At 34.1% G+C, this 17,904-nt stretch overlaps 1 protein-coding gene across 1 annotated transcript in view; it reads right to left on the bottom strand.

Moving 5' to 3' along the window:
• Nucleotides 1–14,489, bottom strand: part of LOC117125003 (tubulin gamma-1 chain) — a 27,225-nt gene extending 12,736 nt beyond the window's left edge. Inside the window, exons 1-10 of the mRNA XM_033271356.1 lie at nucleotides 14,355–14,489; nucleotides 12,866–12,978; nucleotides 11,848–12,015; nucleotides 11,371–11,439; nucleotides 11,066–11,145; nucleotides 9,181–9,307; nucleotides 7,309–7,395; nucleotides 5,945–6,100; nucleotides 4,423–4,653; nucleotides 1,735–1,821 (exon numbers count right to left, since the gene is read on the bottom strand). Coding sequence (XP_033127247.1) covers nucleotides 1,735–1,821; nucleotides 4,423–4,653; nucleotides 5,945–6,100; nucleotides 7,309–7,395; nucleotides 9,181–9,307; nucleotides 11,066–11,145; nucleotides 11,371–11,439; nucleotides 11,848–12,015; nucleotides 12,866–12,978; nucleotides 14,355–14,403 — 1,167 coding nt within the window. The 5' untranslated portion in view covers nucleotides 14,404–14,489. The remainder of the gene's footprint in view (nucleotides 1–1,734; nucleotides 1,822–4,422; nucleotides 4,654–5,944; nucleotides 6,101–7,308; nucleotides 7,396–9,180; nucleotides 9,308–11,065; nucleotides 11,146–11,370; nucleotides 11,440–11,847; nucleotides 12,016–12,865; nucleotides 12,979–14,354) is intronic.
• Between the last annotated feature and the right edge of the window lie 3,415 nt (nucleotides 14,490–17,904).

The following is a 17,904-nucleotide window of genomic DNA, read 5'->3' as shown; positions in this document are numbered from 1 at the left end:
TAGCAAGCAACCACTATTCAGCTGAATTCTCCCTAGAAGTTTTGAGAAGTGATGATAAAGATGAAGAAAGGAAACAATTGATAATCAATTTTGAAATGACAAATTGATAATCAATTTTGAAATGACCAATTTTATTTATAGAAAATTTATGAGAAATCAAATTTTCTTATTTATCTTCAATTACTATATTTGGTTAATTACTTCATGAAATAAAGTTTAATTCTGTACCCACACATTCCGACTCATTAAAACATAAACATTATATATTAAAAACTGTATAAGCTCAAAATTAAGGCATGTTTAATATACACCGAAAGAAAGCATAAAATGATAATAAAAAAATAAAAAAAAAGGTCAATTGAAAAAGAAATATGTGATAAAAATATATCGTTTCTAAAAAAATGTTTCTCCATGTTTTGTCTACTTTAACGATGGTCCTTATTACTAAACTGAAATTGATCATAATTACACATATAGCTAAAGGGCATAATCGATCGAAAACAACATAAAATGCTTGTCCTGTGTACACATGGCTAATGTGCACATAAACAACCCAAAATTGGAAAGACGTTAAAAGAACAACATAACAAGAGACTCAATCATAACTCCATGACTAGACCTAGGCCTAGTTTTACTAATAAATTTGAAAACAGGATCTGTTTTACAATAATTTTTTTTCATGTTAACTACTGTTGTTGAAAAATATAATTTGTATGATACTAAAGTGAAATAACTATCATTTAGTACAAGATCTGTTTGCAGCGGGCACTGCAACCTACAACCATAATATCGGTGCTAGTTAGAACGGCACGCTCGCTTATGGTTCTGGTGGTGGAACAAGTCTTCTCGGATCAGCCCCCGAAAATGTTGACAATTTAGGGTTTCAAAGGCTTATTTAAACAATTTTAGAGTCTACTAATATGTAGAAAATACATATAATTTTTTTTTCTCCCTGATGAATTGTGGCTTTTCTCCCTAACGGAGGCCCTGGAAAAATGTGAGAATGCCAGTGCATGGATTTTACATTCACTCCAACCTTGCAATGCACAGACCAGTTTATATCACCCTTAAGTAAATCTCATGTAATCCTCTCCCCCAGCCCCCATTCACTATAAACACTAACTACTTTCCTAAATAAAAGGATTTTATGTTTTTACTGAAAGTATACAAAGCAGTAAAAATATTTTAGCTCAATACTTCAATATTTGCTTGTATGTTTCAACACATTTTAAAATACAATTATACAATATAATGTTTGGGGAACATCCAATTTAAAGTTCAACCCATCCCTTTTAACAATCAAATCTCATCTAATCTCACATGCTAATGTCATCCAATTTCACACTCCTATCTGATTCAATCTCACATTCCTATCTGATTCAATCTCTCAATCCTATCAGATCCAATTCCTACCTCATCCAATCTCACTTTTCTATCTGATCCCATTTCACATTCTTATAATCTCAACCAATCCCAGATACCTAAAGATCCAATCTCACATTCATATCTGATCCATTCTCACATTTCTATCTGATCCACTCTCACTTTTCTATCTGATCCAATCTCACATTCCTGTCTCATACAATCTTGCATTCCTATCTCATCCAATCTCACATTCCTATCTCATTCAATCTCACATTCCTATCTCATCCAATCTCTTTATTTCCTGTCTTTTCATCCATCATACCTTTCTGAACTCACCTACATTTTCAAGAGATGAAAAAAGCAACTTACTGAAACAATACTTGTGTGATTTGCCAGCATCAAGCCACTAACTCTATGCGCTGTCTGCACATAAGGAGATTTGCGAGACAAGGCAACCTACAAAAGATGACATGCAGAATATACTGAAAAAACATATATGGAGAAAAATACTATATGGAGAAAATTTCAAATAGATAACTCTAAGTGGTGTACTGCAAACATAGTATACTGTACAACAAACTGTTTACTCATAATGCAAACTTCCAAAAAACATACAGTACCGTATTATTATCTTCATTATATTTACTACCTTCACAATGTAACTTAACACATTTAATAACATGCTGGTAAAAAAAATCATGTATAAATATTCAACAATTCAAGATTATTAATTTGATAGTTTAATGAAGGAAAAAGGAACAATAATATAACAATCAATAATATAAATGTGGCAAAGACAAGCCAAACCAGTCACTTGTGTTTCAGAGAAAATGGCAAAAACATGCTGGAATGTCAAATTTAAAAAAATCTATTTTACTGCACCAAGGAGATTAAATTAACCTCCTTGATTGCACTAAACTAACCTTTATGTATCTATACATCATGCTACCTGTATGCTGTTATTTTCTCCATTTCCAATGTTAAAACAACATTTAAGGATGTTTAAGGGCATGTTTTAAGGATTTGATGATAGTTTCAGTCTGAGAAATGCTTGAAATCATAAACTTTGAAGACTGATTTCTCATATACTGTAACTTGATAAGGAAATGGCGGATTTGAATAATTTTTTTACCATTTTATTTATTTATTTTATTATTTTACTCTTTAACACTGTATTATTAACTCAAAATTGATTATTGCGACAAGTGACTGGTTTGGCTTGTCTTTGCCACAAATGATATGGGGGTGAAAACATTCCTTAAAAATATGTTTAGTTTCATCTGGTTCCCAATATAACATATTTCATAGAGACAGTTCTCAAATGAACCCAATTTTTCATGATGGTTTCTCAGTCAGTTAGGCTTCTGCATAAACGGAGGCTGCTCGTTATTCAACATGCAACCTAGTATATGAAGAAAAAACTTAATATTTGAGGAAGCCAAACTGAGACTTATTCAGCGAAAATAAACTTGTTTTGATAAAGGGGATGATTTATTGGATTCTTCTTTAAAATCACCATTAATTTAATTGTATTTATTAGGTTTCTCCGATTTTTATCAGACAGTATCTTAACAAAACATCCAAAGGCTAGACAGATTGCAGTATACTGTAGTTGATCAATACGCACATTAAAAATAATTGCTCAATGCAAACCACACGCTTCCGAGAATGAAAATCTAATTTCATTTATGTCATATATCACCAGATGTTATTACATGTTTTAAGAACAACTTAATCAACCTATAATTGGAAACCATTTCAAAATACATTCAACAAAACAAACATCAATCACAGGCAGAGAAGGAAAAGAACAGTTAGCAGTTTAGAGAGAATTCACTCTGGTGTTGGGCTTTATCCCATTATTACCTCTTGGCATGTCGCCCTGTCTTTTTTTGTACTTCATTTTTATGTGTTTTGTATATGAACATGTCAAATTTCTAATACATAAATAAACAGATTGATATGTGGTTAATAATAATTTTGCAAAGGTGCAATTACAGGGTACGAAATATAAGTATTAATTTTATATTTTTATATAGTGTAGTTAATTATTTTTTATATTCGTTTTGACTTAGCATGTATGCAAAATTAATTATAAGGTGTGATAATTTTTTCTTGATTGTAAATTAGTTGTCACAGGTAGATTGTAAATAACACACCAAGACATAAACAATCACTCTTGCCTAGTGCTACTTCACAATGATGGTTCCAGATAATCATTACAATCAATAAAGGAATTCAGTACAGTTAAACTTAATTGCTTTTTCTGTTTGAATAACCTGGGAATATATGCTGGTCTGAACCCCCTGAGAATCAACTCATTCTCAGTGCAGTGGCATATAGATTCTACATGTATTATTTTTAGTTCCATTTAATCCAAAGCAGCATATATTTCTTTTTATAGTAATAAATAATATTGCCGGAAGGGCAAATTCAAAGTAAAGCTATTTTAAAGCTGCCAAATAATCAAAATAAATAAAGAGAAATCTAATATAACATAATGATGATTTCAAATAAAAATTAAATTTTATTTTTAGCCTGTTAGACCACATGCTAAAAAATGGGAATTTCAGAAGAAAATAAAAGTTTTTCAATATTTTATTATGCCCGCCACTCAAAATCTCCAAAAAGATGAAATGTGCATTTCTTGCTAATTATATAAATTTAAAGCATTTAACCATCCCATTTAACACTGTTTACATTCACCAGTAAAATTGTATTTTTATTTTCTCATTCATCTGGATGTTTTTAGCAACACCATTTCTTAAATAAGAAAAAAACATTTTATTTTTACTTTTTTTCCGCCATTCACAAACAATCTTTCAAAAAATAAGTTTGCGAAACAAGGTATAAAAAAGTCTCGCCTGTCAAAATAAATAAGAAAATTGTTATCAACTACCTGTTTTATTTGAAGCTATATTGCTAACGAGCAAATGTACATTGATAATAAAAAAATTTTGAATCCTAAATATGTGCTATGAGATGACTAAACACTGCCCCCCCCCCCAAACCCCCCCCCCCTCTTTCTCATTTCCTCTTCTGAAAAAAAAATTATACCTGTATGCTAGCTGGACCCCATGGAATAAATGATGCTAGTTTCCGTTCCCGAATCCTCTGTAAACTCTTGTGGACTTGAGTTGGATCTACTTCTCCTTGGATGATGTTTAGAATGGATATGTAGCAGTGAGCACTCTGCCGATCCCTCAGTGTCGTTGACACCATGATGTTCTTTGGTTGCAGCAACCTTCTCATCACATCCAGTACGGTCGTCTTACGAACATTTGGAGCCTAGATTGAGTAATAATCATATTACTGTAAAACCAGGAAATTTCGCACGCTTTAAACATTAAGTCTTGATTTGCAAAAGTTTTATGCCGCGAATAATTTTCAGGTCATATTTTCTATGTTTTAAAAAAAAAAGATCGTTAGAGTGCTATCTAACCATCGTGAATGTCGAACCAGTTTCAGAAATGAGATTTTGGTCATTATAAATCATTGAATTACACCAAAAATTAATTTAAACTTTTTTAAAGATGATAATGAACAATAAACAGCAAGAACTGTCAGTATTTCAAGGCCTAAACTCGCCGACGATGATGCAATGCAGATCTAGGGCCTAGGCCTAAATGGGAAATCTCCACAAATTGCAACATGTTTGTGAAGAGTTAACAAATTTTAGCATTTTAAAAATTGTATTTTTAATTATTTTGGTGAATTTTATTAAATGTGTATAAACTTAATAGAATGTATTTCAATTATTGAATCAATATTCTGACCTTAACTTCCGATGTTGAGCTCGAAAAATATGTAAATTCTAGGCCTATCCTAACCTAATCAGTAAGTATACTGATCAGGGAGATTCTGATTATCACTGCATGTGATTGCACACTGCAGTGTATATTAAGAAGTTAAAATAGAAACTAATTTTTGTACCATGACATACCACGATGTTTAGTCATCAACAGTCAATGTGTAGGAAAATAATTTGTTAATAAAACACACGTTTTGATAAACATTGTACATTGTAGGATGTTTGAATACCATACAAAATTGAGGAATATCGTAATATCGTATCGTGAGTACTGTATGTGTATAAACTTGTCTCTTTCTTAACTGTGCCTGGGATGGCCAGCTAAGTCCTGGTCCTCCAGCTGAGGGCTGCAGGCTTATGGCGCCTAGCCTACGCCTAGCTACTGTAGCCTAGACAGTGGCTGTAGGTCTCTCTAACCTAGGCCTAGAACTCACAATACGATATTTTCAGCTATTGTATGGTATTCCTCTCATAAATAAAATTAAGATCTTTGCGATTCGCAAAAGTTTAATTTGCGAAAATGGCCGAAATGATCAATTCCCGAAAGATTCATGCCGCAAAATTTTCTGGTTTTACAGTACTCAATCAACCATACTCAATTATTATTAAACAAATTAGACAATAACAAACTTAAGAATATACATGAAACCTGAGAGCATTGAGGAAAAAAACCACAATGCAATAATTCAACCACAACTCATATATTATAGACGTTATTTGCAGTATACTGTAGGTGCTCACATATTAAGATAAAGCCAATGGACTTACCTTCGTATCAGAGGTCAAAGTGAGTGGGGTGTAGCCTGTCATGAGAAAGTGCAAACGAGGAGTAGGGATCAACGATGCAATTAGACCAATCAAATCATTATTCATGTATCCGGGGTAACGTAATGTAGTCGTACTTGTGGCCATAATTGTTGACACCTACAATGAAAGGATATAAGGCCCCATAAAAAAAATTATTAGTTTATCATCCTACCAAGACCAAAAAACTGATGAGGGAGGGAGGTTTTTTTTTTTTACCTTCGTATCAGAGGTCAAAGTGAGTGGGGTGTAGCCTGTCATGAGAAAGTGCAAACGAGGAGTAGGGATCAACGATGCAATTAGACCAATCAAATCATTATTCATGTATCCGGGGTAACGTAATGTAGTCGTACTAGTGGCCATAATTGTTGACACCTACAATGAAAGGATATAATGTCAATATGTACAGTAGTAAACTTATTTAGCATTAGGGCATGTAGTGCACCAGAGTTCTCTGGTCCAGAGCCACTATCATTATTTGTAGTTATATGGATTTTCAACATCAAAAAAATGGATTCTGGACAATTTATATACGAACTTTGCCACTGGCCTAGGCCCATTGTTACAGAGACTGGTTTGATCCTTATAAGCCTATAAGTGCAGCTGTGGGTGAAATCATAAACTATAGTAAAGAAAAGCAATTTCCGTACATCCATTGATAAATATCAAGTGTCAATTTTTTCTTATGGCCTACTATAAATTTATGATAACGATAGTTATAATAATTCTGTTGAATATATCGAGTGAAACTAGTTATAAATGTGCTGGCTCAGCTGTCTCCGTACCATTATTATATTGATACAACAAACTAGTGTAGCTATGTCACCAGCCTTGACTTGTAAATGTCAAATCGTATTATTACCCACATGAATGAGTATTGATGCCTTGGAAAGCTCATCTTGAATAAATCCACTCAAACTTGTTTTGAAACTGGTGTTTTCTGATCATTATTTAATTTAGTTCTTTTAAAATTCTTGCGATAATGGATTGATACTTGATTAATGGATGCATCCACATTAATCACAGTTTTCATCATTCACTTCTGTCATCTGTTCCTCTATTAGATAGATTTTTATGTTTACAATTGTAATTTCAATATGTTAGCAATTTACACTATTTTTATATACTGTAGCTTTGTTTACTGTACTTAGTTATCATTTTTGTATTTCCTACATTTTTAGCACTTCAAATTTACATTTCATCGATCATTTTTTGTATTAAAAAGTGGTTTCATGCAAGGAATACTTATAGAAATATTAAGGGTGTTAGTCAAGTGTACTTTATGCTGTTACTTGGAAATTCAAAAACCTAAATGTTTTTTTTTTTACCATTTGGTTGATCTGTGTGAAATCAGGATTGGCCAAGTGCAGCCTGTCCGCTGCTATTCTATTCAGGGCAGTGTTGTCAAGTACCACCTACAAAATATAATAGCAAAAATAAAAACTTATTGCAATTAAACACCCATTTACATAACCATTAACATAGAACCTGTAGAATACTGATTTTTTTAAGAATTACTTCATCAATCGTATATGGAAAATGTACCAAACCAAATGTTATTATTGTTAGTATATTAAGACATGTGCCAAATAATACAATCATAATATTATACAAATATTGCCTGCTTAGAGGTGTAATATAACATTTGATATCCCCAAGGGAATCATATTTTTTTCGAGGGATTATATTTTCCCGACGCGCGTAGCGCCGAGGGAAAATATATTCCTGAGAAAAAATATAATTCCAAGGGGATATCAAATGTTATTATTACACCGATAGAAAAGTCAATATCTGTTATATTACATAGCCAGAAATAGATGCAAATAATTAACTGTTATATTACATAGCCTAAATACTTCATATTACAGTCACTTTTTAAAAATGTTTATGTAGTCCGTAGCATTATCATTGATCGTTTAGCGTACAATTCACCGTTTGCTCTCCTTACCTCAGTGAAGATTGACCGGAGAAACGCGTTGAGCTCCGTTGCTGTGAAATTTTCAATGCAAGTAGGCCTAGGCCTAATTGATGATTTCTTGGCCTTCCAATATTCACTGAGTAGGCCTACATTAACGGATGAATTCACAACAAATTTTGTACACCGAGAATCCTTTTCGTCAATAACTCTATCCAATTTGTCTTCGTCGAGAGATTTAAACTTAACCCTATTTGAAGTCGTCATTTCCGATGCGCTGGGCTTACACATTCACAATTTGTGAGCGATCGATCGTGCGCTCGACTAGTATTCACTACGGGCGCAATGCGGGTGTAATCCGGTGATATTAGAGATCGGTCACTTTTCAAAGTTATATTTCCCTACGGGGAAATGTAACGTTTCCGATCCTCGTAGCACTAGTCACGTGATGCCATTTCGAACTATTACATACTCGTATTTACAAAGGCTATATAATATAAAAGATTGTTGTTACTTCATCATCCATCTCAATTTTAATAAATCGGATTATAGTTTTCAATAGTGTATTGTTAAGACAGATAAAAACAAATTAATCTTGAATATATTTATATAAAGATTTACTGTTTGTGTAGCTAATACACTTAAATAATGAAATTCAATATTTTAATTGTTTACTTGTATACTAATTATATATTTAAGTAAATTATTAGCATTCAATTGAATATTAGGAAATCAAAACATTTTTCTTGCCAATTTAGACACATAAATGCCACTTCTAGTTCTTTCCAAAACCCTTAAATGGGTACAGTACTTAAAAACACTAATTCCATATATTTTTATGCAAGTCCATCAGTTGGAGCAAGTTTTTTGATGTCTTCAAATAAGGCAAACAAATATTAAATAGTTTGAGTATATTGTGCTTCTCCTTGGCAAATACTTTAAGAGCCTCTATAGTATTGCAAAATTATAAAGTACAGCAATGTCTATGATAGGTGACAGTAACAGTGTTGTTGATGGTGGTGGGGGAGGGGGTAAGAAGGGATTAAGCACACCCTCAGCTAGGTCAAGAAAGCAATCTAATTTGCTCATTTTGGAAATATAAAACATTTTTAGTTTTCGTAAAGCACATTTTTACATTTAAGTCATAGCATTTTATGTAATCCTAGCAATTTTTGTTGTGAACATTTTCAGTGAAAGGGCCAACGACCTAAAATGCTAATAAATGTCTTAGCTCATGGGCCTTGAAAAAAATGACCTCTTCAAGGCAGTATTTATAGTCACTCACCACACAATCTGCATTCTGCGTCAGCCTCTTCATAGTTAAAATAGAATTATAAGGCTGTACAACAACATCACTTATCTCTTGTTGGTTGGGAAATACAGAGTATGTCTGGATCAATTTCTTAGGAAACCTAAAAAAATGCAGAAGGTCAGATTTAATACCTTGTGAAAAAACATATGACATACCTATATATGGTAATGATGACATCAAATTATGACCATTATTGTATCAATCAATCGTTCCATTTATATGACGCCATTCCAACACCGTTGCTCGTGGTGCTGTTCCAAAAAGAGATTATTAAAAAAGGCGCATCTTGAGGCTTGACGTGAAGGTGAATGTCTAAGCCGGGCACTCACCGCGTCGTTATGCCGTGACGCCATCTACTGATTGTCGGTGGCAGTCTGAACAAATTGTCATTAAAAACGAACCGTTGCACGCGTGTCGTCGTGTTGCGTTCTTCATAGATTCGCGTCAGCCGACGACCGTCGTACACAGTGAATGCCTGGCTTAATGCTTAAAAGAAGTTTATACTGAAGGCCTGATTTCCCCAGCTAAGTTTGCTGCTCCCAAGGGAAGTCCAGGAGCACACCATGACTATATACTCTACAACGTAAAACAACAAATAGCAGCCTAATGGGCTTAATCTTTGCGATAATAACCCTGATAAGAAGCCCATCCGGAAATGAAGCCTATTTTTAAGATAGCATGGGCTTCAGTAGATACATTGTACATGAATCTCAAAGAAACAAAATAAATTAAAAACACACTTGGTTAACAGTAGTTTAGATGATTTAAAGCAGGTTAATACACTCCATGATACAAACTGATGTTAAGTGGCCTTATTTATTATTTTATAGAAGTAATTCCTAAAATTTACAGCATTCATTTTAAAAAGAAACCTCCCCTGTTTACTTTGCAAAAGTAACCTAGAAAAGAAGCTTATCTCAAAAAGAAGCCCATCCAAAGTTCGCAAAAAAAAAAAAAGAAGCCCAGGGCTTCTATTAAAGTTTTTACGGTATGGCATCCAACAGTTTTTTTTTTCATTCAGTTTTATAGTCTTTAGGGGGCTTAAACAAAGTATATTTTCGAAAAATCTTGAGAGAAAGGAGGATAATAATGTTACGAAACATTTTTTTCTCATTTAATTCAAGTTGAACCCAGGGAATGGGAGGAAAGCTACAACTTGCAAGCCATAGCTCCATTCCTGATGGACACAAATGATAGGTTTGTGGTAACAATGTAAAGCTCTGTCCACAATATCAAATCTTCTTTGACAAAAAACTGCTGTATGCCCATATATAGTCATGATGTGCCTATATATGGTCATGATGTGCCTATATATAGTCATGATTTGATGTCATCATGACCATATTTAGGCATGTCACATGTTTTTGTCAAATAAAATTTGATAGCTTTCACAAGGCTTAAGCCTTGTCCAGACTATCAAATTTTATTTGACAAAAACATGTGACATGCCTTAATATGGTCATGATGACCTCACATTACGACCATATATAGGCACATCATGACCATATATAGGCACATCATGACTATATATGGGCATACAGCCGTTTTTTGTTCAAGGAAATTTGATAGTGTGGACAGAGCTTTAAAGCTCTGTTCAGATTATCAAATTTTCTGCTGTACTGCTGTATGCCCATATATAGTCATGATGTGCCTATATATGGTCATGATGTCATATGACTATAAATAATAATAAAATATGATAGTCTTGACAACTAGGTTATTATATTAAAAGTATTTAAGAAAAGTCTTGCCTAAGGCATAGTATTTGTATCATGCCAAATGAATTAATAAAATCCTACAATTTCATAATACAGGTACAATAATAATATCTATGACCATCCATAATGCTGGCACTGACCTGTCATTCAGTTTCTCCAACATATATGATCCCATTCCAGAGCCTGTACCCCCAGCAATTGAGTGACACAGAACAAACCCCTAGCCAAAAATACAATAACATAAATTCAATGTGCATTATAATAATAATAATAAACTTGCATAGTGATTTTTTAATACCAATTATTATAAGAGCACAGTGTATAACAATCCAAAACTTCAAAATTGTGAGGGCGCCACTAATGTTCAAAAAATTGTAGTAGCATGCAAGTTTTCAAGAGCAACAGATTAAAATACCAAAAATCAGCTGTAAGAGGGCGACATTACCTCTAAACTGTCACTGCCATCTGCTTCTCTATCGATGATGTCAAAGATTTCTTCATGCAAACGATCAGCCTATTTTATTTAGGGATATAGAGATAAAATATAATCTTTCAATTGTAAAAAAAAACTAGTATAATGTTTATTAGATTATATATTATATTTTATATAATAGATCATAGAGTACATTAACATACTATATTTTTATTGCATGCATTACAGGTTATTGACTGTAGAGTACTTAATTTTTGGGGTGTTTCTATCTCATGTTTGGATCTCTGCTTGTTTTATTGTTGTTATCTCTTTTGATAATTAGCATAATATGATCAAGATGAAATAAATGAAATAATACAAATGGAAAGACAGTTAAAAATAAAATAAACTAACTGTAAGGAAATGGTTTCTAACAGAATATTATAACACGGTACCCCATCATGGGCCATGATGGGGTACAGTTTAAGTAAACTAGATTAAAAGTTGTACCTGGTTATACCCAGATGCCCAGTTATTTCCGGCTCCTCCTCCATGCTTAGACAAGTAAATATTCTCTGGATTGTACAGGTTGGAGTAAGGTGAGTTTAGAATGCCGTGGATGACACGAGGCTCAAGATCTAGAAGAACAGCACGTGGAATGTAATGCTCATCATCCGCCTGGAAAAAAATTTCAAAGGATGATATTTTTCCCATTACTATATGGGATTTGAAAGTATAATACATACTCCAAGTATTGAAATACACGCCATCGTGTTGGGATTCAATATTTCGACATTAATTATGTCATCATCAGTACATTGTTAATTGACATGTCGACAAGGACGCGAAGCCCTGCCTACCTTAGACAATGGCGGCTAGACTTACCGAGTTGGCGAAGATTTTCTTTGCTATCAACCTTCTTTAAGAAAGAGAATTCAGGGTAGGTGGTATGCAAATGAATCATATATTCATAGTGTTAATCTATTTCATGGAACATGGCAGGGAAATTGTTGTAAAAGCCTCTGTATTTCGCTCCCAAAGGAAGAGGGAAAAGCCGCATTCAGTCAACCTTGTTGTCGGCAAAGGCCAGGTCACTGACGTGCACTGCTAATGTAAATCTGGGTATCTATAACCAAGCATAGACATCTACCGTAGGCCTAGGCTCACATATGTTTCGCGTTTAAACCAGCTGTCTAAGGAAATTAAAATGTCCAAAAAAAAGTTTTTGATCACGTGACTAAATGACGCGCGCTGATTAGTTGGTTTTATATCTGTCAATCAAATCTTGTTTGCCATCAGTTTTACTATTGCTACTAATTTGTACATAGAGTATAACTCAATAGCACTTAATTAATAATGATAATTAAAAACAATTACAAATATGAAAACAAAAAATAATATGGCTGAAACATTTAAAACTAGGCTATGTGTTCTTCCAAATAGATATTTTTTTTGCATTGTGTAAATTAACTTAATGATTTTGTTTCTTGTTCAAAGGTCATAAAATTATAAAACATAAAATTATTACTTGATAGAAGAAGACATCCTTGCGGTCAGTTCCATCAGTTGCAAAGTCTTCCAAGATTCCTTCAGGACTAATTCCATGTTCAAGACAAAGTTGCTTCCAGAACTCATTGCCAACTATTTTTAGAGAAATAAAATGCAAAGGCATGCAGATGATGCAAGACAAAGTTAACAGACACCCTTGCACTGTTTACAGTACATACATGTATGCATCACTGCATGTCACTTATACTGTACAGGGAACATACTGTAGCACACTCTTGGTCCACACTCACTTGCCAAATTGGTCACTTTACTTTAGGTAGGCCCTAGGCCTCACTAGTGTAGTGTAGGGAATTTCCCATGTTGCAAAATGTGCAACTTCCTCCGTTCCCTGCCTGGGGAGTATCCCTCTAGTTCTGCATGTAGATGTAATGCACTTGTCAATTGTAGTCCCGGCCCCCATACTCAGGCCATAGCTGGGCACTAGCCAGGACTGAGCCGGGGACATACACAAAGTTGTGTCCCCGTATTGCTAGGACGTACCAGAAATTCACCCATAGATGAAACCAGCCTATAAAGGGCCAAAAATCTTACACGTTACAAATTTCAGGGTTTTGAATGTAGGCCGGCTTGTGCTGGCAAATGGTCTGGTCCTACCTACTGTAGCCTACACTAGGCCTAGGCATTCAGCAATTTGCTTTGTGTTTTTGTAAATGAAAAATTGCCTACCAGTACTCTAGGCCTAACATCAAGGTTTCATTTTTTATAGCCTATTTTGTATGATGATCACAGTATTAATAAATTTCAAGCCTCCACCACACAACACCGAGGACCAAGGTGATGTGAATGCGTTGCATGACAATTTGTAAACCATGTATTTGACCTAGTTTGGAAATCTGCCTAGTAGTGACATGCATGCGTAGTCTAGTGCTTCCGTCAAGCAAGCTTGGCCTAGTTAGCCTGCCTGGCTCTCATGTGCTTCTCGGATTCAGACATAGGCCTAGATAGGCTAGACCTTCAACTGTTTCCATGTCTCACTCTGCATATTTGCTACAGCTGGGGCAGATACAGGGGGGATGCAGACAGTGCAATCGCACTACCCTAAATTGCATTAAGAAAAATAATTGTTGTGTTGTATTGTATGTATTGTTGATATGAAGATAAATTAAATTATATCTCATATGAGAATGCAATTTCTGGACTACAATTGACAGACAAGTGCATAATTTGGCACTACCCAGTCCAGGATGGGTAAGACCTAGGCCTAGACTAGAAATGCCTATAGCTAGAGAGGCCTAGCCTAAGCCCTGAGCTACAGTTTTAAGGCTAGCTGGCCTAGGTAGTACCCTAGGCTAGGCCCTGTTGGCTTAATTAAGGCCTACAAAACCCTAGAGACTAGCTAGGACAGGGCCTAACCGTTAGGGCCTAGGTAGGCTAGCTAGGCCTAGGCTAGCCCTAGAACTATTAAGAATAGTAAACGTGAACGATATACTAACTAATAAAATACTTACTTTGGTTACCACATTGTCCTAATTGCAACGTAATAATTTCACGAGGCATTCTGCAGTTAAATTACTTGATTATTTTTTAATCAGAAGGCTCGCCGCCAGTACTACGCAATTGTTATTATTTTCACAAATGGCGGCAAATGAGTGAGGGCGCTATTACTAAAAATTATATTCTATAGAGTATTCATTTCATTTATTATCTTTTAATATTTATTAATTATGTATTTAATTTTCATTTCATTCATCTTTTTTTACAATACATTATGTTATATTCAAGTTTTCAGATAAAAGTAGTTAACTGAATTTCATTTAAATAAAAGTATAAAACATACACAATGCCACGAGTGTAGCGAGGGTGGATGGAATCATTATAAATTTATAGCTTATTATATCACGAATGTCGCATGGAAATACATGATAACAACTTGCGAAGAAAATCGCAAGGTGTTCTCCTGACGCAAATCCAGTTATTGTCTATTCCATCTCGATAATAATTGTTTATACCATTCACATTGCAGTTACTTGGGCTAGAATTCAAACCCTGCCCATCAGAGGCGCAACCTCGGTGGATGCTGGACTATCTGGAATCGTGGGTTTAAGAGCAAGGGTTTGAGTCCCACCCGAGAACAACTTGCGATTTTCTTCGCAAGTGCTTTCACACGTACGGTACTGAGTTCTTTAGTTTAGTTTTGTCTTTTTCTTTTTATCTTGTATTGCTTTTTTTGCATTCATGAATGCTTCACTCAAAATTTTGGTAAAATGTAGGCCTAACTACTATGGTGTTTGATGTTAGACTCAATGGGAATGGAAAATTGTATATATATTTTATGGGTACAAATATAGGCAGGGAATGGATTTTATAAGCCCAAATTAGTTACTGATTTTTGTTACCAAAAACTGTGTAATACCTTTTTGTGTGAGGTCATAAGGCGTTGGTTTGAATTCAGAATGATTAATGATAAAAGAGTGACTCCGATGAAGTTTTGTGGTATAGGCCTAGGCCTAACTCAAATATTAAAATAAATAAATAAATAAAAATGATTAGGCCTATTATAAACAATGGAGCTCTAAAATGTATCAACTTGGTTATAACGAGTTTAAATCTTATTATGATTTAAAGTGAAATTATTGTACAATATTTTGGTTTGATTAATGTTATTTCTGTTAATTTAAATAAGAAGTTGAATTATCCAGTTCTTACCAAAGCATTCCCGTTATTAACGCAACTAAAATAGGCCTATGTAGTGAAAGGGTGTTTGGTAATTTCCTAAATAGTATGGTTAGCGTTATTCCCAAAGCCCAAGAGAAGTAGGAAATTGAATTTAAAGATACATCGGGAAAATGAACTGGAATTCAATAGGCCTATAATACCATTATGAAAGTAGGCCTACCTGTAATATGGTACCAAAACACGTTACTTGCAATTCCGATATATTCATAGAACCCTTGCCACAAATGATTTCTTGTATAAAATTGGTCTTACCAACTATAAATGCTCATTTTGTAAAAAAGAAAAAGAAACGTGGTGGTCTTGGGAAATAATTTCTCGATTGTAGAATAATGTGTTTAGCTTGTTTAACAATTTAAATATTACTGTTAAGATAAACTATATGGAAGTGTGTTTTGGTATAGGCCCTATATGAACATAAACTTCTTGGCAAAAGATATATTTACAGATGCAAGATCCAAGGAATACAATTAAATTTCAATATTTTAATAAATGGATCTATTCCACTGAAACTTATGAATAAGAGACAGCCCCCCGCAATGGAAGTGAATAGAAAAAAGTACTACTTTGTACTACAGTATCTTTAAAAAGTCGTCCATTCTGATTGCCCGAAACATATAATTTTCATTTCTCTCCACATTTAATAAGCAACTTTTTGTAAGAGACATGATACCACTTTTGACATTTGGTCCCTGTTTGTCATTATCATTTTAAAAATTATTTATATTTTTTGCTTTTGTTTAATTTACAGGCTTGATTTTTATTGACTTGATTGTTTGAATTTTATTGTGTTAGTTTAAGTTTCTTCGTATTGTTTAGCATTAAGTTAAATATTTTTTTTCAAATTTGTGTTCATGTATGCCTGGTTTTAAGCTTGATTTTTGTTACGGTAAAAACTGTTATTTTGGATGCGCATCACTATTGTGTGTGCCACCGATCTTAAGGTGTTAGCCTAATAAATTGATTGATTGATTGAGTTCAGTATTTGTACGTTGGGCAAAATTACACCTATACAGTACTTGATTATCCTGATGCAAATCCAGTTATGGTTCATTCCATCTCGATAATAACAATTACCATTCACATTGCAGTACCCACTGCTTACTTGGACTAAAATTCAAACCCTGGCCATCAGGCGCAAGCTCGGTGGTGTATGATGTTGGTCTGTGATCTGCAGAGATCGTGGGTTCGAGTACCGCCCGAGAACAATTTGCGATTTTTTTTTTCGCACGACACGTACGAGTATTCAGTACATTTTCACGTCAGGTTGGGCAAAATTACACCTATACTTAATACTCCTGACGCAAATCCAGTTATTGTCTATTCCATAATTTAAGCCAGTCCCAGTTTTCTTTGATTTTTTTTAATTTTTTAATTTTTTGACATTTGTTGAGACGAATAAATGAAATGAAAGATGAAAACATAAGTACAACAAAGAGGCCTAATCAACAAAGAGGTCTACATTCAAAACTGAGTAACGCCTCAGCAATAAAGATCGCAATGGTTCATGAATATAAATTGATGATGATAATGATACTATGATGATGATGATGATGACAATGATAAAGATATGATGATTAGGCCTATATTGATAATGGATGGGAATGATAACGATGATAACAATATTAATGGGAATAATAATATTAGGCCTAATTTTCTTTTTATTAGTTTTAATTAATAAATTGAAATAATTTTTAATAGTTAATTGGATTTGGACTGCATGGCCTATGTTGAGGATCCAGCGGTGCGCCTGTGGGAGTCCTCCGCGTAAATCTACCATAATACAGGCTTGAAGAATTTTACAAAAAAAAAAAAGATCATTAACATACCATCACCGAAATGTACGCATCTCAGTGTAATAATTTACAAACTATTTCATTCATTAGGCATTGACCATGAGATTTACACATGTTACCAGCCTTGTTTTACATTCACAGATGAAGTGATTCCGTCAAAAGAAACCGACCTCGACATTCGTATGACCCCGGTAACAGGCCGACTGTTGTCTGCCACCATACCTTAGCGGCATCCCTTTCATTTAAACTTACGAAAACAATGGCCGCTATCATAACTACAAAGAGCCCAATCACACTTAATAGTTATGGGCCACCCTTTTTCAAGTGTGAAGAATCAATACATTTTAAGAGAGTGAATGGCAAAGGCGAGATATCAAAATGAGAGACAAGACGATAAACATTGTTTTATTACTTACTGGGTCTAAATTAATAATACAAAGACCCATCAATTATTAGATAAGTTTTCATTCATGACATATGCTAGTGGTGGCGCCAGCATCTGGAATCTTGGGGTGGGGGAAGGGAGAAC

The sequence above is a fragment of the Anneissia japonica genome, unplaced genomic scaffold (assembly GCF_011630105.1).
Source record: "Anneissia japonica isolate Jap-2015-1 unplaced genomic scaffold, ASM1163010v1 scaffold466_len1169948_cov191, whole genome shotgun sequence".
NCBI classification, from domain to species: Eukaryota; Metazoa; Echinodermata; class Crinoidea; order Comatulida; family Comatulidae; genus Anneissia; species Anneissia japonica.
Note: the sequence above shows the minus strand (reverse complement) of the source record. Positions and strands in the feature narration are given on the sequence as shown.